At 42.3% G+C, this 23,993-nt stretch overlaps 2 protein-coding genes across 23 annotated transcripts in view; one reads left to right on the forward strand and one right to left on the reverse strand.

Moving 5' to 3' along the window:
• Positions 1-6,066, reverse strand: part of EFCAB11 (EF-hand calcium binding domain 11) — a 156,995-nt gene extending 150,929 nt beyond the window's left edge. For 8 of the 9 annotated variants that reach the window (XR_008539071.2, XR_001709288.3, XM_009428282.4 and 5 more), the window contains exons 1-3: positions 5,841-5,969; positions 5,158-5,253; positions 1,347-1,392 (exon numbers count right to left, since the gene is read on the reverse strand). Coding sequence is in view for 7 of the 9 variants with exons in the window: in XM_009428282.4 (XP_009426557.1) it covers positions 1,347-1,392; positions 5,158-5,253; positions 5,841-5,915 (217 nt within the window). In the remaining 2 variants the exon portion in view is untranslated. The other variant, XM_063793064.1, reaches the window with a different exon arrangement.
• TDP1 (tyrosyl-DNA phosphodiesterase 1) overlaps positions 5,978-23,993 on the forward strand; it is an 89,704-nt gene continuing 71,688 nt past the window's right edge. For 3 of the 14 annotated variants that reach the window (XR_010150820.1, XR_010150819.1, XM_009428260.4), the window contains exons 1-5: positions 5,978-7,223; positions 14,375-14,940; positions 17,406-17,449; positions 18,622-18,677; positions 22,109-22,205. Coding sequence is in view for 10 of the 14 variants with exons in the window: in XM_009428260.4 (XP_009426535.1) it covers positions 14,382-14,940; positions 17,406-17,449; positions 18,622-18,677; positions 22,109-22,205 (756 nt within the window). In the remaining 4 variants the exon portion in view is untranslated. Of the gene's footprint in view, positions 7,532-9,145; positions 9,651-11,113; positions 11,260-14,374; positions 14,941-17,405; positions 17,450-18,621; positions 18,678-22,108; positions 22,206-23,993 lie in introns of those variants that run through there. The other 11 variants (XR_010150822.1, XM_016925757.3, XM_063792695.1 and 8 more) reach the window with 8 other exon arrangements.

Genomic DNA, 23,993 nt, shown 5'->3' on the forward strand with positions numbered 1-23,993 from the left:
TCCTACAAAATTTGAAATGTGGTCTTTTCATTCAATTCAAAATACTTCCTAATTTTTCCCTTTTGATTTTTTCTTTGACCTATGAGTTATTTAGAAGTGTGCTATTTGTTTGGAACTTTTAAACTTTTACTTGGAACAACTATTTGCAACTTTTCCAGACAACTTTGCTATTGATTTCTAATGTCGTTCCATCACAAAGAACATACTTTGTACTTTAAATGTATTGACATGTTTAATGGCCCAGAGTATGACCAATTTTATTAAATATACTGTGTAGACTTGAAAAGAATGTGTATTCTGCTTTTGTTGGGTAGAACATTCTATAGATTACAATTAGGTCACACTGGTTGACAGTGCTGTTCACGTCTCCTATATCCTTATTGATTTTATGTCTACTTGCTTAATTATTGATAGGAGTGTTGCAACCTCCTACCATCATTATGGATTTGTCCATTTTTCTTTACAGTTTTATTAGTTTTTTGCTTCATGTATTTTGAATTTCCATTATTAGGGGATTTTTTTTTTTTTTTTTTTTTTGAGACAGAGTCTTGCTCTGTCACCCAGGCTGGAGTGCCGTGATGCAATCTGGGCTCACTGCAACCTCCACCTCCTGGGCTCAAATGATTCTCGTGCCTCAGCCCCCCGAGTAGCTGGGATTACAGGCAGGCACCACCATGTCCAGCTAATTTTTTTGTATTTTTTCGTAAAGACGGGGTTTCATCATGGTTGGTCTCAAACTCCTGGCCTCAAGTGATTCATCTGCGTTGGCCTCTCAAAGTGCTGGGATTACAGGCTTGAGTCATGGCACCTGGCCAGGGGCATAAATGTTTAATTCCCTTAATGAACTGGCTCTCCTTATCCCTGGTAATATTTCTTCTTCTGAAGTCTACTTCATCTGATATTAACATGCTCACTTTGGCATACTTTTGGTTAGTGTTCAGTACAGTATATATTTCTAATCTTTTTTGCCCTTATGTTTAAAGTGGGCTTCTAGGCAACACAGAGTTAGTTGGTACTCTTTTATCTAATTTAACAGTATCTCCCTTTCAATGGGGCTGTTGAGATCATTTACATCTAACTAAAACATTAATGATTGGATTTAAATCTACCATATTATTTTTCTACTTGTCTATTTCCATCTATTTTTTGATCCCATCAGATCTCATGAGACTTATCCAGTATCATGAGAACAACATGCGAAAAACCCGCCCCCATGATTCAATTACCTTCCACCAGGTCCCTTCCACAACACATAGGAATTTGAGATGAGATTGATGTAGGGACACAGCCAAGCCATCTCAGTGTCTAAATAAGGTACTAAAAATTAATATTAACTTTCATATTACCAGAAGTATTTGGATTTATTGAAGACATCACAGAATCCACTTCTATCTAGAAAAGAGGAAAAAATAATAGAACATGTAATTTTATCACGTTTTCACAGTGCAAGTTCTTAATTCTTCAGGTGGGAATAAGGATCTATTTTATGAGAAACCAAGTCTGTTGAACCAAGCAGACAAGTAATGATACACAATAGCTATAATAGTCATTTTATTTTTCCATCAACATCTATAAAATAGCAGACACTAATCTGCTAGTCCCTAATAGCCCCCAAAACTTTATTCCATCGACCAAAACAGTTTAAGCACAGAAAATCAATTTGGCTGTCCCATATATAATATAATCTAACAGGCAGCCTTTCTACTTTAGACAAATACAATTGTTATAATGGGCTCTATGGCTCTATTTTTAAGATTTTTTTCCTAATTATAAAAGTATCACATGATTGATGTAGAAAGCAAGAAAAATACAAAAAATTATGAAGAAAATTTAAAAATCAGCCATCCAATGAAAATCACTGTTATCATTTTAGACTAATCAGCTTTTTTCCCCTGTGCATCTTTAAACATTTGAGACTTTACTGTATAGAAAATATGAGGACCTGCTTTCACTAAATGTTAAAATATAAGCCCTTTACCACACTGTTACAAGGGCTTTATAAACATTATAGTATTAGAGCCTTGGCAGCATCTGACATAATTTCTCCACTTCTGGTCTCGAACCCTTCCCAGTATTTCCTGCATTTTCCTGGTTCCTCTTGTTCCTGCCAAATGGTTCCTACTCCCACTTCTTCAAGTCCCCTCCTACCCTTAAATGCTTGTATTCCCTAACGTTCTATCCTCAGACCATGGCTCTTCCTATTCTGCATACTCTTCCTGGGCAATGCCATCCAGCCTCGTGTTTTGAGCAACCACATGGAAACCAAGGAGCCCCAAGTCTATCTCCAGCCCTACCCCCTCCACCCAATTTCAGATTCCTATATCTTAGGGAAGCAGTAAAATCTAACAGTGGATTTTCACCACCATAACCTCAATAGCCAGCATATTATTTAATGAGTGAATGCACCTGGAATGCTCACAGCTGCCTCAAACTCAATGTGCTCCAATCGAAACTCACTGACTTCCTCTGAACCTACTCTTAAATTTTCTCTTAATTGGTGGCATCGCTATCCCTTCAGTCCCAGTGGTCATGTCACTCTTACCACCACCGCATCCAATCAGTCATCAGGGCCTAACTTGTCCCACCACCCACAAAGTGTTCCTAGATACTTATCCGAGTAGTCTGTCTTCTCTAGTCTAAATGACCACCCAGACTGTTATAGTTACCACTAGAATTAGGCCTTCCTTCTTTGTTCCCTTCACTTTGTTTTTCAATCTCTTCTCTTTCTTGGTATCTATCACAGTTTTATGTTTTTCTACATTAAACTCTGAACTGCTTCAAAGTAGAGACTGTGTTTCATTCATCTTTGTATCACTAGCAACTAGCAAGTACTCCTTTTATTAAATAGAAACAATAAATTTCATTATGTATGGGTGGGCACGGTAGCTCATGCCTGTAATCCCAGCACTTTGGGAGGCTGAGGTGGGCGGATCACTTGAGGTCAGGAGTTGGAGACCAGACTGGCCAACATTGGTGAAACCCCGTCTCTACTAAAAACACACACACACAAAAAAAAGAAAAAAAAGAACCGGGTATGGTCGTGTGCACCTGTAGTCCCAGCTACTCAAGAGGCTGAGGCAGGAGAATTGCTTGAACCTGGAAAGTGGAGGTTGCAGTGAGCCTAGATCACGCCACTGCACTCTAGCCTGGGTGACAGAGCAAGACTGCATCTCAACAAATAAATAAACTTAATGATGTAAACAACTGCATGAATGTATAAGTGATTTATTATATAAGTATTTTATTGCTTCATGACCTGCAGTCAGTAAATATTTCATTTGCTCAAAAGCAATATTAAAAAATTAAACCCCAAACCTCAACCTAGTCTAAAAAAATCTGTTGAATTTCACAGAAATTATATATTAAGTGTCACTTGCATAATAAAAATTCATTGTACAAATGACTAAGTTTATAGGTGACATGCTATTAGTAAATACCGTTTAATGACCTGCGGTTACTAAATAGTTCATTTGCTTAAAAAATAAAATAGAAAACCTCACCTCAATATGAAAAGTAAAATCTGTTAAATTTCATGGAGTGTATGTACAGTATATTACATCACTGTATCTGTCATTAAATTCCTCATTCTAAAATTGAAACCAAATAGACTCAAGGGTGATAAAGGCAAAAATGAGACAAGATACCTTTCCAGGTGAATCCAAGTTAAATACAATGCTTCACAGGCTGACTCTTTTCAGCTGACCTGCTTTGTAATTCCAACTGAAATGATTACAGGTAAACAGGAGAGCTGCAATTTCTAAGAGTCGGCCCTGACTACTTCTCTGAGCTCCATAATAAGCTTCTCAGTAACTAGGCAGCCCCTCATAGTTGAGCCACTCTGAACCCACCTGAGCTGTTCATGTAACCTACTTGGGTCAAGAGAATATATTAATACTTACTGTGCATCACAACTTCACAGTAAGTATGTTCTGTTGACACAAATAGGGCGGAGAGGCATGATATCACAGGGTCCCTGGCTTTGCCGGGCTTTCAATTTGACAGAAAGGCACAGTCCACTCATGAGGAACAGCTGGGCCCTAATTAACTGCCAAGCTGTCTGGTCTAATGAGAGTGAGGGATGGCATTCCAGGCTGAGCCCTGAGTGTTTCCTTTGCTTGACGGTGGCAGCTCAATTTCTTGAATCTGGACAATATCTTGACTCTGACTAATTCCAGCTTAACAAGAAGGGTGTTGTCTCTCGAATGAATGTAACAGGAAAGCAGAAAAGCATAAAGACAGGGGTGAACAGGAAACTTCCCCTACTCAAGTAGGAGGTTCATGGAGGCTCAGCTCAACTCTCATTATTGGTGAATTGGTGCAATCTTTTCTGGAGAGCAAATATCTAACAAAATTTTAAACACACATATTCCATGACCTAGCAGTTTTACTTCTAGGAACTTATTCCACAGATATACAGCCACAAGGACATAAATGTGTGTATCATTGCAGCAATGTTGGCAGAAAAAAAAAAACCCACCTATATAACCTCAGACAGGAACCTGGCTAAAAAGAATAATACGCAACCATATTATAAAATGTAGTAGTGGTGTGTGCTTTTAGGTTGATATATTGTTAAATGAGAAAAGCAAGTTAAAGTAGGCACAACATTTACCCATTTATGTTTTCAATAAAAGACTATGCATATGTATGTCACGGATAGAAAATTTCAGAATTACACAAAAAACTGTTAATGGTAATCCCCTAGGAGTGGGACCCTCTGGTAGGCGGGGAGCGGATTTTATGCTCAACTTTATACCTTTCTGCACTGTTTTAATTTTTTGACCATGGATGTATTTTATACACAAAGCAACAAAAGTAAAACGAGAAAGAGACTATGTCATGTCCTGTGTAAATTTCTCCTGTTACCAACACTCCCCTCTCAGTCTTCCCTCTTGGCACCTCTCTAGCATCTTGTATTTATAGTAGTTATTAGCAGCCTGGTGGTGAGATAGGCTTGTGTAGACTCCAGTGGAAAAGATTACTACTTCATCTCTGGGCTGAGGCGTTAAGAGGAAGCTAAAATTCAGCACTGGACACATCTCTGAAATTGCTTATAAAGCAATTTATAAACATCCTAAGCTAGCCCTGTGAACTTTTCTTAGGATCCATTCACCTTTGATCGTCTACCCCAACCCCAAATATATAAGAAAGCTCTACCTTGGAGGGCTTGTACCCAAACAGCATTACAACAGCAGTTTTAAAGTCCTCTCTGCTGAGATATCCTTTGTGATCTTCATCACATGCTTTAAATACCTGAAGAACATTAAATAGCTTTAGTTAATGAGACAGAAATGGTTTCTTATTTTTATTACTAGTTTATTATACAGTTTGGACCTCGAAAATCTAAAACTTGGCCCAGCGGTAGAGTATGAAAATAGAATTTCATTATCCCAATATTAATTCTCAAGAAATCTTAAAGATGGACTGAAATTTTCTTAAAGATGGGCTGAAATTTCCCTCAAAGTGCAAACGAGTTAACCGCTAGGTGACGCAAATTAATTCATTTAGGCCACTGAGATAAATTCTACCCAAAATTCAGTCCTGGAGTTAGGAAGGTGAGGCAAAGGGGCTGGCTTTGAAAGGCGGGAGAGATGCAGACTCAAGGTTACCATTAATAGACTATATAGAGAGAAAGGAGATGGAACTTGGAGGTAGCCGTAGTCCTGGACGGGGAGCCAGGAGCCCCGCAGCTCCAGGATCAGTCATTAACCACGACCCTTTGGACAGGCAGCCCAGGTCTTATCTGCACACCCGGCAGAATGAGACGCAGGCACGGGAGAAGAAGCGAGAGGCCCAGGCCAAGCTGAAGTCCGAGGCTCAGTCGCCCTCCGGACACCTACTTCCACCCACTTCCTGTGTTCCGAGGGACTGGCTTCCCACGTCCGCGACCTGGCTCTGGCCTCCGAGAAGAACATCGCGACTACAACAACCGAGCCCCAGCAACCCAACCAGCTACCACCGCTTTCCCAGCCTGGCTGGCAGCCTACCGCGGCCACGCCCACCGCGGCTCAGGAAGCCGAACTTCACCGCGCAACTCCGACGTCTCCTCCCATTGGACAACCTGCCAGCCACTCGCGTTAATCCCGCAGGGCTATTGGCCAGAGCCTTTGTTTAATCACGTTTCCTTGGAGCCGCCCTGGCAGTGAAGGGCCCAGGCCTGCCCCCAGCCCTTGGCTCCACCCCCTGACTGTCCCTTAACTCGTTGAGCGCGGCTGGAAATCCAAGCGCTTCTAGGTGCTGGTTCAATGCCTGGTTCATGATTTATTTCATTCTCTCCCTCCATCTTGCAATAGGTTACTTTTAATCATTTAGATCTATGACACTATGCTAAACGTTATAGGAGACAAAAAGACTGTGAACAAACAAAAAGAACCAAACGAAAAGAGCCAAATCCAGGATTCTCGTTCAGATCAGCAAGTCATTGGGATCGAGCTCCTAGGGCAGCTACTACATCTGTTATGTCCTTGAGATAATCCCAGCACCTAGCACGGTGCCTGGCACAAAGTAGATCTTCAATGAAAGAACGAAACGAGCCATTATATTTACACAGATGTATTTCACTCAGTCCTCTGGAAGAGATGCCTAGTGTGAAAGAGATTCCAAGAATAAATACCATAAACAGCACCGAGCCCAAATCCCACAGCAAACATCCTTATTAAAGGCAAAGAACGTGGGGCGAGTTCCTTTTCTCAGAAGATTTTACAAGAACGCAACTGTTGCGAAGAAGGAACAGACATTCGAGATTCTGAGTCCAATGGGAACTCATTTAACTTTTTATTTTGCAGCAGATTTCAAAGTCTGCACCCAGCCCCTCCCAGGACACAAGTCTCCTTGCAGCTGCCTTTAACCTAAGCGTATCCTCTCTCCACTTTAAACCAAACGCCGCTGCATGGAGCCCTGGGAGCCTGAGCCATGAGAATCCTGTAGAGGGTGAATCTTGCTATTAGTTAACTAGAGAGAAGTTAGGGGACGCCTTTCTGGTTCTCCTCTCGTTTTAAGAAGTCTCCAGGAAGTAAGCCAAGAGCTAGGAGAGATCAGGTTTCCCCAGCCCCGTCCTGGGTAAACACCCGGCGGGCTTTAGGACCCAGCGGTGGGCTCTCCGGAAGGGGAAGGGGCCGGGCCTCGAGGCACAAGCCGCTGCCCCCAGGATTTGAACTGCGCGCATGCGCGGCGGCCGCCGAAGGGGCGGGATCCGAGGCGAGCGTTGGTTCTGTGCGCCTCAGGTACGTGCTGGGCGGCAGTGGGCGCGGACTCGGTGCGGTCTCTCGCGGGCTGCGGTCGGGCCCGGGATCCTGCTCCTGGCCGGGTCGCGGTGCGCGGGCTGCTGGGGTCCGGCAGGGCTGGAGGCGGACCGCGAGGAAGCGGCGCGGCCGGGAAGATGGGGCAGGGTCGCCTCGGCCCCGGGGCCTCGGTTTCCTCCGATCACAGCGCCTCAGGGGGCGCGCACGGGCGCTGCGGAGACCTGTGTCCTGCCGGGGCGCGGCGCTAGGGGCCTCTGCTCGGGTTTTTATTCCCAGACCTAAGCTTACAGGTGCGTGGTCCCACAAAGTGAGTAGGAAAGCGCCCACCACGTGCCAGGCGCTTAAGCTTTCTGTGCTCGGTTTCCCAGTATAGGAGGAGGGTCACGGTACGTAGTATAGAGTTGTCCTGAGGGTGAAGCGAGTTTACACCCGGTGAGGCGCTTCGAATCGTGCCTGGCCGGCCCTAAATGAGCACGCAGTAAGGTTAGCAGCTGTTGCCGTCACTTCCTCACGTTCTGAATCTGCTCCGTCCCCAACGCCTTCAGCAAGAGCCCTCTCACTTCCTTTGTCTTCAAACCATTCTCCACAGAGTTGGAGCACACAGTTGTATTAAAAAGGCAAATCGAAGGCCGGGCGCGGTGACTCACGCCTGTCATCCTAGCACTTTGGGAGGCCGAGGCGGGTGAATCCCTTGAGGTTAGGAGTTTGAGATCAGCCTGGCCAACATGGTGAAACCCCGTCTCTACAAAAATAGAAAAATTAGCCGAGCGTGATGGCGGGTGCCTGTAATCCTAGCTCCTCGGGAGGCTAAGGTGGGAGAATTGCTTGAACCTGGGAGGCAGAGAGGTTGGAGTGAGCCGAGATTGCGCCATTGCACTCCAGCCTGAGCGGCAGAGCGAGACTCTGTCTCAAAAAAGTAAATGTAAATCGGACTCCCCTTCTTAAAGCCCTCAGTGGGGTCCCATTGTTCATAGCATAAAATCCAATTTTTTTAACAAGTCTTCTCCCCTCATCCGCTTCGGAGCACTGCCTGCCTTGCCTAAGTCCTTTCTTATGACCTCTTTCCCACCTCTGCCGGCTGGGTTCCCTCTACTTGGGAATGCTCTTCACCCCATCATTTAGACAGCAGGTTCCTTTTGGCCCTCTGGGTCTCATTTATATGTTACTTCTTAAGCATATTCCAAAGGTCACCCCTATTTTTCTGTCTCATACTTATAAAATGTAATGAATGTGTAACTCATCTTGGCTATTAAAATTTTTATGTGTGGGTCTGTCTCTTCTGCCCTGAAATTAGCTCTGCTAGGGTAGAAACTATATTGTTAACGCCTCATTCCCAGTTTTTGGTACATAATAGCTGCCCAGTAAGTTATTGAATGAATGAACTCCAGGGGGTAAGCATGATATCCATTTCACAGACTAAAAAACTGAGGCTCAGCAGTTAACTAACCTGCCCAAGTGCACATTTACTCCCTAGTCATGGCTGGGTTTGAGACAAGGGCCCATGTTTGCCTATTACTGGCCACACAGGAACTCAACTGAGGAGCATGGCCTCCAGGCCCAGCTGATGGTCTTTAAGCTCAATGAGAAGGAGCAGCTGGAGGTGAAAGAGAAATGCCCCAGCTGGGTCTCATATAGTGGGGAGTGAGGAAACACTAGTAGCTCTAAATGGAGTACCCTTTTATATCCACAACATGTTTTAAAGTCCTTAATAAAAGCGCTAACAGTGTCCTGAGCTAGCATTTGGTGGGAAGATTTCTTAGATTTTTCATGTTAGTGCAGTGTTTGCCAAATTTCACTCACACTCACCTGCCTTCTCCCCAGTTTGCTTTATTCTCTTAACACATGACACAGGATTTTTTTCAGGGCCGCTTTGCCAGCTGGAGACCTCCAGCCCTGGGCTGGCTGCAGGAGGTGCCCTGCCCACTCAGCCTGGCAGAGTGCATTTGTCTTTCATCCCCGCCCAGATCCCGTGGCCACTATGACTGCATGCTCAGCCCGTGAGGAGTCGGTGTGTGAGTGAGTGAGCAAGGCTGGAGGCCCGGCTGGCCGTTCCAAGTGCTGGCCCAGTCGCAGGCTCCATGTAGGGCTTGTGGATGGCCTGGGCGTATGGCAAGTGACTCTGATAGCAGATTCTGGTGTCCAGACGAGGGGGATGCAGTGGTGCCCAAACACTTGGAGACACCAGGCAAATAGGGATGTATTAACAGCTCTTTTAGTCCCGCCATCTGCAGCCCAATGAATGGGGGTGTGTGGCAGCCAGCAGCTCCCTCTCCCATTGCTTCACCAGCGGAACAGAGTGCTACAGGGTTATAGCTCTATTTGCACTCGCTGTTTAGCTGGTCCCAATTTCTTGTCCTGCGTCCAAGAATAATGAGGTTAGGCTGACAACTGAAGGGGAAAAGGGCGGAGGTGAGTTTTACTCAGTGATGAGACAGTTCTCAGCAGAGACGGGACCCCAAGTGGATGGCCCCTGCCCTGACCCCAAGGTGGGCAGTTCGCTGGTGTGACTGAGTCTGGGGCTTTTATGGGCTCAGAATGGGGGAGTGTGCGCTGATTGGTTTGTGAGTATGCAAAAAAGGCTAAAACAAAGGCACCACTCAAAGGTGGGCATGACAATGTAAAAAACCAATTAGGGAAGGGTAGGTATATGTAAAGTAGGTGAAGGGTGGGAATTGATCAGAGGAAGGCATGCCAAGTGGGAAGAGAAGTTATCAATCCGGTCCGTGGATTTATCCAACACTCGTAGCTTGGCTTTCAGGCTTTAAACTGTCTTTGGTTTGCAGGTGGGGTTTCACTGGGGCCTTGCCCCTATCTGCCTAGGGATTTGTCTGCCTCCTGCTGCTATCACATAGACTATCATATACTTAATATTTTTGTTTGAATCCAATCATTCTTTTACATAAAATAAACTTTATTTTGCTATTTCAAATATAACGTAGCCATAAGATACCTTCTATTAATGGTAAACAAAATTGTTGGTGCCTGCAGAAGAGCCCAAACCCTGCTATTTGTTCAAAATCAAGATTAAAAGCATTTCTACAACACTACAATTTTCTTCTTGATTTAAACAGGGAGTTTGGATTGGAATGGAAAGGGAGGTACTTTCATAATGTCAGGTCCCAATCACTTCCACTTTAGGAAACACTGTGCTGTCCTGATTGAGTGCCAGGATTCAGAATCAACACAGCTATATTGTATTCTGATTCTTTCAGTACCACTTACAAAAAGTGTGACTTCAGATTTATGCTGTACCAAGCACTGCCCAGGCAGGGAAGACAGATGATAAACAATTGAAGGAAAGCTCTCGGGTTCTACATTTCTTAAAACTGTATGACTTGATTACAAAGCACTCTGAAATGCTGGGCACCAGAGCCTCTATGAGGGAAGTAAATTCTGTTACTGGTGACCAGTTATCCAAAGTAAAAGTTTGATATTGGTGTTTACTAGCAGTTCTTTTCCAACTGGGCGCAAGCCTTGATGCCATAAAGAGGTTGGTAAGCTGCTACATTTAACAACAAGACACAATTTTATTAGTCTGTTGCACTAAACTGTAACCCAATAAATTGTATTAGGTTGTAATAAGCAACTCAGGCATATTTTTGAGTTTCAGCAGGTCCAAAACTTTATAGAGCAGAACCCCAAAAAAAGGCTTTGTTCTCTAGAAAATGTCTTTTTTAAAGCTTTGTTTCATTTTTAACCCACTTGTCCTACTTTGTTGGAGGGAATTCCACTTCCATATGATTTCAGAAAATGGAGATAATGATAAAACTTAAAAACCTTTGAAATTCTCTAAATAATTCACAGAGTTGCTAAGGATTTTACCTTAGCAACTCTTAGTACATAATAATGTACTTAGCACAGAATTCTCAGTGTTTGGAAATTCCATTTTATTTATATAATGCAGGCAACCATATTTGTTATGGTAGCCTCTTAAGATTCTGCGACTGCTTCTGAGAGTGGAAGCTGAATCCTTTCTCACCAAAAACTAAGACCTGCTACTTGCTTTAGAATGGGCAAGGTATCTATAGAGAACAGCCTGAGGACTGTAATGGAAGATTGTATTACTCACCGCTTTGGTTTAGAACTGTTGTAGAATTCAAAGGAACCTAGAGCTGACATTCAGAGAGTGGTTTTTCCTAAGGTGGTTCTTTTGTTCGTAGATAACTTTAAAGTCACAAAACTGTAGCCACTGAAATAGTTTCTTCAAAGTGAATTGTAACAGCTTAAATACCTCTATCCAGCAACTTCTAGACTCTAGAACACTAGAGAAACCTAAGGTTTTGTGGGTTTTTTTTTTTTTAACCGGAAGGATTACAAACATTTAAAAAAACACCTCTGAGCTGCTTAAGTAGGTGTTGAGTAGTAAATCAATCTGAATCTCTTTCATGGAGGAAACTGGGCACTCAGACCCCTTTAACCATGACAATACAGTTCTACAAACCCAGTTATCTAGTTTCTTAACCCTTAGCAGATTAGAAACAATTTAGGGAAAATATACCTATGCTATGAGTTTTAACAAGCCCTTGAAGTGGGCTGGACAGAGTGTAGAAATGAATAGAAACTTTTAGAAAGCAGATATGAGGGCTCAAAAGAGCCAGACAGTCTAGGGTCACTATTACGGAGCAAGCGGCCCCAGCCCTCTCTACAGTCAATAAGGCTTGGCTGTGAGATAGTGTGTTCATGCTGGGTAGGGTAATAATGACCCAGAGCCATGAAGAATGGGCCAGATTATTGTCTTGATGCATTCTTGCATAAAAGCTCCTTGAAATGTGTAATTTACAGAAGGCTTGCTTAACTTGACTGGTAGTTAATTGAAAAAGGTGAAGAGAGAAATTGTGAAAAGGGATAGATACCTTTAAAGTATTTCCAACCCTCCCCTGCCCTGCTGTGTTCACTGAAAAATCATGAGATCTATACATTTAGAAAGGAGAGCTTAGTTCTTATAAAGGGCTACAGCCTGCAGTGTGGCCTGACAGGCTGGGAAGCACAGCCTCAGGCAGAGACCTTTAATGGCATCCCAGGGAGGAGAGGGTAGAACAGAGATTTATACTGAATGGGTTGGCCAAGTATAGTATTCAACAGGTGTGGGAGGAGCTATGAATATTCACCAAGGGGGGACACGTGTGCATGTGTAATGAGCAAACGTGTGTTTTGTGCATCTCGTGTTCACTTTGGGATGGAGACTTAACGTTTGAATGAATTACAATTAGGCCCTCTGTCAAAAGGTGAAGGAGACATGAAGGCACTCAGTGCTCAGCCTCTGAGGACTGGTCAGAACCAGTCTGTGGTTTCTTTTCAGGAGAAAGTTACTCCATTGTCCAATGACAGCTGCAGTCATGGCCTGTGGAACCAGAGGGGTCAGTTAGTCAAGCATCTGGCAGTAGGTGAGCTGCAATTGTTTAGATATTACTTATCTCTAGGCCAGTGCTTATTTAGCTGCTGAAGAAAAAAGAACCTTGTGGAAGGTAGAACATAGTTTAAAGGTAGCAGTGTGTGATTTAACCCTTGCTTGGCATGGCCTTAGGTCTTGTTTATGATTTGGTGTCATATTGTCACAGAATCTATTCTGCCAGTCTTCACGATCTCTGGTCAGTTGTGTTTAAACCACAGAAGGGAGGGGATATAACAGGCATGTCTGAGCTCCCATCTCATCATGGCCCGGAACTCAGTTTTTAAGGTTTCTCTGGGGTCCCCTTAGCCAAGATTTTTATTTTTAGTTCTCATCTAGAGACATATGCATATGTATTGATTTGCAAATCTTTTGATGTAGAGTAATGTAGAATTCTCTTTTTTGGGGAATGTAGGTTTTGTGAAGGGAGTGTCACCATCTTGGTTTACTCCACTCAATGCAGCTTTTTCAGCCTCATTAAAACAGCAGAAACTCGAAGATACTGTTGATCAGAGCACAGACTATTGAGTTTTGTGATTTTCCCCTGGGTCTTGTGCTGAACTGTTAAAAGTATCACATTGAGGAGCTGTTCTTTAGCTGTCTGGAAAGTCTACTTAGATAGTCCTTTACCACTGAATTGACAAGATTTGGTAGGTAACACCAAAAGTGACTGTTTCGTGTACTTTCCTGTTCTCAGAACAAGAAAGTAGAATTTGACTGTGTGGCTTAAAAAATAAAAGTGTGTTGCTTCAGTACAAGTTATTTCTGTGCAGGTTTTAGTAGATTTATGATGTAGCCAATAGGATAATTATATCTTGATATAATTATATCCAACTAATTATAATTAGTTGGGTCCTCATGGAAGTAGTGTAAATAATGTACATACCTAAGTGGTCATTTGGCATTCCTCTTGAAGACTTTGTTAAGCTTTATGGTAAATGGGTTGTCTTTTGGGAAGTAAGACATACATAATCACTGAAGTCCTGTGGGTGCCTGTACTTGGGTGAAGGCTAGGTTTGTAAATTCCAATTTGACCTTAAGCATTTGAACATAGGTTAAATGGACCTTAATCCCAAACGCTTATTGGAAGTTTCGGGGTCAAGAATGAATGTTTGTTTTATTTTGGCATTTGTCTTGATGCATTCTTCAACCCCCTTTCCTAGGACGTCTAAGAACAAAGTTTAGATTGAAAGCCAAGGCCAGGCATGGTGGCTTATACTTGTAATCCCAATACTTTGGAAGGCCGAGGTGGGTGGATCTCTTGAGTCCCAGAGTTCAAGGCCAGCCTGGGCAACAATAGTGAAACCCTGTCTCTACCAAAAAAAAAAAGAAAAAAAAAAAATTAACCAGACATGGTGGCGTGCACCTGTAGTTCCAGCTATTCGAGAGGATGAGGCAGGAGGATTGTTGAGCCCAGGAGGCAGATGTTGCAGTCAGCTGAGATCGAACCACTGCACTACTCCAGCCTGGGTGACAGAGCAAGACCCTGTTTCAGAAAAAAAAAAAAAAAAAAAAAAAAAAGGAAGAAAAAAGAAAGGTGACCAGGACTTTTGCTTGTGATTTGGCAGAATCTGATAGTGGATTCTGGTAATGTGCTTATAAACACCCAAAAAGCAGCTGATGTTAGGTAGTTCAGCCTCTGGAAGGTGTCAGCTCATCTGACAGGGAAGTTGAGAGCAATAAAGTTATTTTGCCAATGCCCTGATGAATGGGAAATGCTGATGTTTCCACTTTTCATTTCCAGGAGTATAATGTCTCAGGAAGGCGATTATGGGAGGTGGACCATATCTAGTAGTGATGAAAGTGAGGAAGAAAAGCCAAAACCAGACAAGCCGTCTACCTCTTCTCTTCCCTGTGCCAGGCAAGGAGCAGCAAATGAGCCCAGGTACACCTGTTCCGAGGCCCGGAAAGCTGCACACAAGAGGAAAATATCACCTGTGAAATTCAGCAATACAGATTCAGTTTTACCTCCCAAAAGGCAGAAAAGCGGTTCCCAGGAGGACCTCGGCTGGTGTCTGTCCAGCAGTGATGATGAGCTGCAGCCAGAAATGCCGCAGAGGCGGGCTGAGAAAGTGGTGATCAAAAAGGAGAAAGACATCTCTGCTCCCAATGACGGCACTGCCCAAAGAACTGAAAATCATGGCCCTCCCGCCTGCCACAGGCTCAAAGAGGAGGAAGACGAGTATGAGACATCAGGGGAGGGCCAGGACATTTGGGACATGCTGGATAAAGGGAACCCCTTCCAGTTTTACCTCACTAGAGTCTCTGGAGTTAAGCCAAAGTATAACTCCGGAGCCCTCCACATCAAGGGTAAGAGGATGCTGGGTGTCAAGGAGCTGTTGAGTTGCCCTTGAGAGTCTCTCCTCCGTGAAACAAGGAGGGCAGCCTAGAATAGTTTCTGAGAACTCTTCTTTGTGTTCTTAACTATTTCAGGAAAAAAATTATTGACAGGCAAGTGCATTAGTATAACAGCAGACTGTTTACTTAGGCAGAGCGTGTGTTCTCAAAACCCTGTAGCTCAACCCCTTGTATCACTTAGCACAATGTTTAGCATTATTTAACTTTTTAAGATGAAGCTTGATGAGTAACAGTTTATCAACAAGGTAGCAAATACTTGACAACAGTAGTAGTTCTCCATGGGCCCTGGACCAGCGGCCTCAGCATCACCTGCAACTTGTTAAAATGCAAATTCTCGGGCCCCATTCCCGATTCATTAAATTGGACTCTGAGGGTGAGATCCTGCAGCTGTGTTTTCACGAGCCCTTCAGGGGATTCTACTGCCCAGTCAAGTTTGAGAACCACTGCTTAAAAGCCTGGTTTTAGTTCCTGGTGAAGAAGAAGAAGAAAAAACAAAATAGTGCCTGAGTGCAAATAGATGTTTCAGTTATGGATCAAAAGATGGCCTTAGTTTGCTCTCCTTATTCCTCAGGGAGCACCTGCAGGGGGAAGAGCAGGAGCTCTAGAATCTGCTTTCTGGCCTCACCACTCATTTGCTGTATGGATTGTTAACACAGGACCTAACATTCTCTGAATTTTAGTTTGCTCATCTTTAAACTGGAAATGCAGAAAAATGGGAGCAAATATATGAAGTAACCAGTGTAATATATTCACATGGCAGATACAATAAACATTATTACCCTTATTTCAGATTTTTTTCCTGTCCCATATTTAAGAATAGTAATGTTCACTGTCAGCAGTGTTTTTTTTTTTAAATATATCCAGTATATAATTGTATATTGTGTGTGATGTATACATGTTGGAGTATTCCATACTGTAGAGTGTTCTACAGGTTGTTTTCTTTTTGAGAATCTCTTATCTTGGTACTTTGTCAAGTTTTTTGTTTGTTTGAGACAGACTGACAAATATTTAGAGAATTTTGCCAAGTTTTGCTCTATATAATAAAATAACCGGCTATTAGCACCAAGATATTGTGGTAACATGATAGGAGCTCTTACATATATTTTCTCCTTTAATCCTCAGGACAGTCTTATGAGTAGGTGTTACAATCGTATTCCTTGGATAAGTGATGCATCTGCACTTTAGAAAAGTGCCCAAGGTCGTAGAGCTGGTAATGACATTCTGGCATCAGAATCCATGCTGTTTGCTATAGCACTCTACCGTGTGCCATAATTGTAGATGGCTTAGAAGATCTCATGGAGGAAGGGGGACTTCAAAAGGCCTTTGAAAGATGGGTAAAATTTAGAAGGGAAGAAATACATGCTGGTGGGGGCAAATGGAAGAATATTTGCAGTTTATCTCTGCAACTCTCCCATTAAGGTAGAACCTTCCTTACGATTTTTTTGTTGTTGTTCTCTGAAAATCTTTCTACCCCAGCATCTAGCTCAATGTCCAGAAGATAGGAAGCACTCAGTAAATATTTGCCAAATGAATGAGCCCAGTCTTAATTCTCAGAGGCAGTTTAGTGGGTATGAGCGAAGATGCTGGAGCCAGACAGCCTAGGTTCAAACCCCGACTGAACCCCTTCCTAGCTGTGTGTCTGTGGGCAGCCTCCTAAGAAGGCTCCTCCTATACAACATAGAAATAACAGACCCCACCTAGAAAATGGATATGAGGAGTAAGTAATGTATGGGAAGTGCCAAGAATGCTGCCTGGCATCTAACAGGTCTCCACAGGTGTGGCTGTTGTAATGGAAGGTCATGATGATGGTGTACTTGCTCTCGTGGTATGGTTTGAGAAGTGAGCTTTCAACCTATCTAACATAAAGCTTGAATGGGTACAAAGTGAGACTTCCCTAGAGATGACCAGGAACACCAGGAATGTGAGTTTATAATTGTGAGTGCCTCTGTCCTTTCGTTCACAGGCCACAAGTGCTTTCCAGTCTTTCTGGAAAGTCTTTCTAAACTGTCCACGTTTATAAAATCTTTCTAGAAAGTTTTTCTAGTCTTGAGTTGGGAGATTTCCTGGAGAGGGACTTGAATGGGTACTTAGAGGAGGTAGAAGTTCAGAGATCTGAAAAGAATATGTATCATTATTGTCCATATTGAGTTTCTAAACTTGATCAATCATTCAGTACTGAAGTTGTAGATTTTAGTTTTGCATTGTTTTATAAAAGAATATATGATAAATATTAAATACCATAGGGAAATTTTTTTGAATTTTATGAAACATTAAAGTCTGACTTTGTAGTAACTGTTTAGCTTACTGTGTTCTGAGTCAGATCTTGATTGTCAGTGACTGTTGAATGAGTTAGTAGTGATTATTATGACTAGAGGATTTTTGTGAGTGTGAATTTGATATATGTTTTGTCTTCTCAGATATTTTATCTCCTTTATTTGGGACGCTTGTTTCTTCAGCTCAGGTAAGTATACCTTTAAGCTGTTTTTTCTTTGGGTGAAAGTAGACAGGTAATTAACTCCATAAGAAAATATGAGAGGTATACTTTGGGGATCTCAGTCCTGTTCAAAGACTGAGATGGCACATACCCGGAGGCTGGCTTAAGTGCCACAGTAATGGGATCCATGGCCATCAACATAGAATGGGGATGTCACTATCAGGAGAGCATTTGACTCAAGTCAGCCTTCGCTGGCCAAGAAGTCACTTTGGACATTCCAGCTTGAAAGACTAGAATGGGACACTTCTTTTGGGGATACTGATTAACTCATGGGACTGAGTTAACTCTGGTGCATAGAGTGGTGAGGTATGGATAGAGTAGTGAAGGCCAAATCAAATTTGATTTAATTTAGAAAAATGTGAATTTTCATGTTCAGTGGCTCCTTCCTGACTGAGCTAGTCCCTTTGTCTTGATAAATCATGTAATGATCCAGACCCGCAAGTAAATGGTCCAAAGGGCCCTGTCCCTGAAGAAAGGCAGGCTTCCTTTATGTTTGGTTTGGCATTGAAAGTCCTGGTTTCCATTTGGAAGGTGGGGAGCATTTGCGAATGCCCTGTTAGCTCAACTGAGTTACTAAGTCCAGGATTATCCAGGTGTGGGGAGGAGCCTCCACGGGTAAGACCAGTACAGAACTTGCATTTAAGATGTAATTGTTAGAAGCCAAGTGAATGTCTGGTCCCAGGTGGCTGTGTACAAAGCTAGCTAATAAGTTAGCCTGAAAGGAAATGTTCTTTTCTGAAAGTCCTGGGAGCTTTGTCTCCAGTATCTGTCTTTTTATAATCACCTAGGGGAAAAGGGATAAATTTATAAGTCCTTTTATTTAAATTAATCTCAGGGCCATTAGACATAATGTAATAACACCCTGCAGACAAGTACAGATGCTGCCAAAACATGCAGAGATAATTTCCTGGGAACCTGTTATCTCATGTACTTGGCTCCATTTAGGTTCTTTTAACCATGCATTTAAGATAAATTATAGGTTTGTTAGTATTGCAGCATAACCCTCCAGGTTTATAAATAATACATGTAGTGTATCACTATTTTAGAGTTTCCTTAAATGTAATAACTAAACAATTCTTCTTATGAACTGTTTGGCAGAATTACCCATGGCTTAGTTACTCTTCTTTTCTCCCATCTAGTTTAACTACTGCTTTGATGTGGACTGGCTCGTAAAACAGTATCCACCAGAGTTCAGGTGAGTTCCTCAGGGTGACAGACAACACTATAAACTGTAAGGGGGCTTTGACACCTAAGATTTGTATTTCTCAGGTGAAAGCCACTCATCTTTTGAGTTTTTCTTTTGAAACTGTTGAAATCACACAGACATTAAGTTATATTCGGAAAACAGCATTCTTTGATCTATTTAATCCTACACATTCTTTTTACGGATTTTAGCATTTTCATCTGTGCTCTTTCAGGAAGTAGATAAGGACAGGCTTTAACTCAAATAACAGAACTTCATGTCCAGTCTTAATATGAAGGAAAATACCATCTCCACATACCTTCTAGATCTGTGAATGTGCCAACATGCGGCCAACGTGCCATGCTTTCCGTAGCACATCAATGCTGTTCTGTTTTGAGGATCCCTTTGTGTTTCTGAGATGAGGAAAGGAGGCTGTATCTGTGGCCTTCCCTTATCTAGGCTCTGGAGGTGATGGATTTTTAGGCCTTCTGCCTGCACTTCATCAGCCTCATGTTAGGCAATACAGACCAAATAGGGCATCACACAGTGAGGTGCCACCCTTCCCTATTTCTAACACATTTACGGGGCAGATTCCCATAACAGCAAGTAGGATGGAGGAAAACACACAAGAAATAATGATTGTCAGGGTCCTCAAAATTCTTGGTACATTCAGGGCATCAGATTGTGGAAACCTTTGACATTAACAGTAGATAAAATGCTGTTAAAATTTTTCAAGCAGCTTTGGCACTTGGGGCTTTTTTTTTTTTGACCTGTAACACACAGAATTAGTTTTAGCTGCATGTAAAAGAATATTCAAAATAACAATGGCTTAAATAAGACAAATTGTTTCCAGCCTGACACATTCAGATGGTAAACATTTATGGTCTAGATGGGGGCACCAGGGTTCTCATAGACTTATCCACCTACCCTTTCTGTTCCACCATCCTTGTATGTGACTTCAGTTTTCAGAGTCACCTCGTGGCCCAGTATGGCAGCTAGAGCTCCAGCTTACTTGTCTATTCCAGGTAGCAGGAAGGGGAAAGGAGGAAAAGGACAAAAAGGCCCACATTCTAGCTATGCCCGTCTAAGCAGCCTTCCTGGAAGTCCCACACAACACCTGCATCTATTTCATTGAGCAGAGCTCAGCTGCATGCTAACCAGCTGTAAAAGAGGCTAGAAATGTCTTTTAGCTTAGCACACCTTTTCCTGAATTAGCCTTTTGTTAGGGAAGGAGGAGAGAATGGCTGTCTGGAGGCAACAAGCAGTTTCTCCCTTGGCTCCTCCTGGCAGTAGTATCCTTGGGTGTCACATTGGCATTTTCTGTTCTTCCTCCCTTTTCTTAAAGACCTTGAAATCAAACTGTCACCCCATTAGAATGTTGGCAAAGTGTAGACTGCCGTTCCTTTGTATCTGTTATGAGTTAAATTATCTCACCCCCAAAAAAGATCTGTTGGAATCCTAAGCCTCAGTACCTCAGAATGTGATCTTATTTGGAGATAGAGCCCTTACAAAGGTAATCAAGATAAAATGAAGGCATTAGGATGGACATTAATCCAGTATGACTAGTGTCCTTATAAAAAGAGAAATTTGGGTGCAGAGACAGAGATAAGACCATGTAAAGACACAGAACGCCATTTACAAGCCAAGCTCCTAGAAGCTGGGAGAGAGGCTTGGAACAGATGTGCCTCACAGCCTCAGGAAGCAATCCTGCCAGCACCTTGATCTTGGACTTCTGGCCTCCAGACCTGTGAGACGATATATTTCTGTTGTCTAAGCCTCCCAGTTTGTGGCTTTGTTTTGGAGGCCCTGGCACACTAATACAGTATCCACTGGACTCTCAGTAACTAAAGGGACGAAAGTGTCCTTCTTCTCCCTGCATCCCCTTATTGCCAAATGCATCTTGGGAAGGCTATTACGAGCCTTAGAAGGATGAGGAGTGACCTAAATGGTAAGTTTAAGTAACATCCAGAATTTGTATGTAGAAAAATTCAGATCATAAGGATTTATACCTCAGTATGCTGTTGTTCAGGTGCCATCTTTTTGTAATAAGTTGTAGAACCAATAAATTTGAAAGAATTAATGAGGACTTCAGTTTCTATCAGTCATATTTAATCTTTTTAATAAGATGACTTGATCTAACATTTTTTATTTCTAGGTACTAGATGCACGAGTGTTTCTTACATTATTCTGTTTTTCTTACCTAATTTCTAAAAATCACAGATGTGTGTTTCATAGTTTTATTTTACCTGTCATGTTAGAATAAAGCTATTGGGCAAGAGGTAGTGAGGTATTAGTACTGGAAGTAGATGTTTCTCTCTAGTTGATTGTTGTACCTTTGTGAATGGTAGAGAATCATTCTGCAGTGTGATTGATAAATGTGGAAGTGGCTTGGTTGTTTATCTTTCTTGATTGCTTATATCCAATTTTTGTTGTGTTGGGAGAGCTTGTAGAAATATACTTATTTCTAAGGATTATCTTGCTTTGAGTTAATCAGAACAAGAATCCCTCAAAAGCCTTTTTAATGTATTCTTGAAGAGTGTTTTTGTATTATATTTGGAATTCAAAAATATAGCATTTTCAACGTAGCTTGGGCTCTGTTTCATTGAAATCTAACCACCCATTAGTGAAGCTGCGTCATGCTATGGGCCTGACCTGGGCCTGTTCTCTGTTGTATCCTGGGTCTAGCTCAGTACATAGCACACAGGAGGAGTTTGGTGAATATAGATGTGGTGTGAAATGAATCCACCGTGTGGTCCAAAAGAAGAAAAAGCAAAAAGCACTATATTATATAATAATTATTATATATCTTTAATTTATTTGGACTTAAATATTTTAACACAGAGCTATTTGTGTGCCCTTTTGGGCCAAAGAAGATAATTATTCAAGGACTTTCTTGAGTCATTACCCCTCTGTATTACAACAGAGCTGCAGAATCAGGCCATGTAGCCCCATTATAAAGGTATCTGGTAAATGAACATTAGCTTTTCACTGCTCTGTGTTAGCCCTGTCTTCATTCAACTACAAAGGCCGGAAACATATCGAGTGATAAGGAAGCTAGCATTCCTTAATGAGGCGAGTCCAGCTTCATGAATGATGTATTTTAATTTATTTATTTATTTATTTTTGAGACAGAGTCTTGCTCTGGCACCCAGGCTGGAATGCAGTGGCTCAATCTCGGCTCACTGCAACCTTTACCTCCCAGGTTCAAGCGATTCTCCTGCCTCAGCCCCAGAGTAGCTGGGATTACAGGCATGCACAACCATGCCTTGTCTAATTTTTGTATTAGTGGAGACGGGGTTTCACCATGTTGGCCAGTCTGGTCTCGAACTCCTGACCTCAGGCAGTCCACCTGCCTCGGCCTCCCAAAGTGCCGGGATTACAGGTGTGAGCCACCGAGCCTGGCCATGAATGATGTATATTAAATACTAATGCTCTCTTTTTAGGAAGAAGCCAATCCTGCTTGTGCATGGTGATAAGCGAGAGGCTAAGGCTCACCTCCATGCCCAGGCCAAGCCTTACGAGAACATCTCTCTCTGCCAGGTAAGCCACTTACTGCCGTTGGAGAGCACGCGTAGTCTGAGTTAGAAGGAAACTTAGACATTTAGTCCACCCTCTCACTTAGTGCAGAAATCCTCTCTCCAGCATCAGTCATCAATAGATACTTGTCTAGCCTCAGCTTAAACACTTCCTGAGATAGAGCATCCCATTCATAGTACTCCTCAGGGTTGGAAAGGTTTTTCTTTTTGTGGGCCTGAAGTCTTCCTACTAATTTCTACTCATTGGTCTTAATTTTCCCCTTCTGGAGCCACACAGAATAAGTAAGTCTTTCATCTTATACATGTCAGTGATTCATATATCTAAAGTGATCTGTCCTGTCTCCCTTCGTTTTCTCCCTCTAATTCAAACATTCTCTTTCTTCAGTTTTACTCAATGTAGTATGGATTCCGAGTCTTTCCGCAACCTGCTAGTGCTCCCCTGGTTGCATGTAGCTTGTCAGTATGCCTGTTGAAACCTGGGTTTCAACACTGAACAGGTCCTCTGGATGTAGTTCAGTGGCTGTGGGTTTCTTTTTGTGAGTATCCTGTGAGTGCAACTTAAAACTTGTAGTTTTCTGTGACACCTTATGTAACTTATATTAGCTGCCATTGACACTTCAATGGTAGTCCTTCAACTGTAGTTCTTTTTTTTCACATCAGTTGCATGTAAGGTCTAAACAGGAGAGACCCATAGATTAAAAACCTGTTAGGAAACTATGTGAGTCGTATGCTGTGTATGATCTAAGTCCAGTGTGGAGACATTAAGTGGTCTTGGTCTTGTAACAGGCATATCCACTTGGTTTGCTAGGACCAAAGCAAAGCAGAAAAGAAAGCTATGTTAGTTTGTTCTTGCACCGCTATGAAGACATACCTGAGACTGGGTAATTTATAAAGAAGAGGGGCTTAATTGGCTCACGGTTGTGCAGGCTGTACATGAAGCATGGCTGAGGAGGCCTCAGGAAACTTTCAATTGTGACAGAAGGTGAAGAGGAAGCAGGCACATCTTACTTGGCCGGGGCAAGAGGGAAGAGAAAGGGGGAAGAGCTACACACTTTTATCAAACAACCAGATATCATGAGAACTCACTATCACGAGAACAGCAAGGAGGAAGTCCACCCCCATGATCCAGTCACCTCCTACCAGGCCCCTCCTCCAACATTGGGGATTATAATTTGAGATGAGATTTGGGTGAGGACATAGACCCAAACCATATCAAAGGCCAAGAAACAGATATTGCCCAGTTTCTTTATATATTCCCATAATTTTGTCCTAATACTTTGCAGTTAGCATACAACGTGGCCAATGAGTCTTGGACTTTCATTAGGACCCATTTCTTTAGACTCATCATCTAAAAAGATCTTCTATTACATGTGGCATTTTGAGCAAGAAACATGCAAAGTAGAAAGGAAAACAAGGAATACAGAAGAATTTCTCACATTTATGATAACTACTTCCTATAGAAATGGTGATTATGAAGTAGCTGGTGTAATAGTCACCTTTTCCTATTTCTTTTGGCTGTATTAGTTTGTTATGAGAAAACACGAAAGATGCTTTTTATAGCCCTTTTCTTTCCTTATCGTTAGCTTAGTGAAATTGGCAAAAGATTTCTGCTCTGCGAGTACAGAGACAGAGTGAATTACATCCTTTCTGGATTTTTTTTTCTCATTTTCCTTCTAGTGTCTTTTTTCCCCATCCACAAAGATGTAAGAATTCCAACTCACATTGTATCACTCTTTTTCCAACTATATATGATATCTTTGTATTTTTTTAAGATTAATACAGTACAAGAGCT

Source organism: Pan troglodytes, chromosome 15, assembly GCF_028858775.2.
Source record: "Pan troglodytes isolate AG18354 chromosome 15, NHGRI_mPanTro3-v2.0_pri, whole genome shotgun sequence".
NCBI classification, from domain to species: domain Eukaryota; kingdom Metazoa; phylum Chordata; class Mammalia; order Primates; family Hominidae; genus Pan; species Pan troglodytes.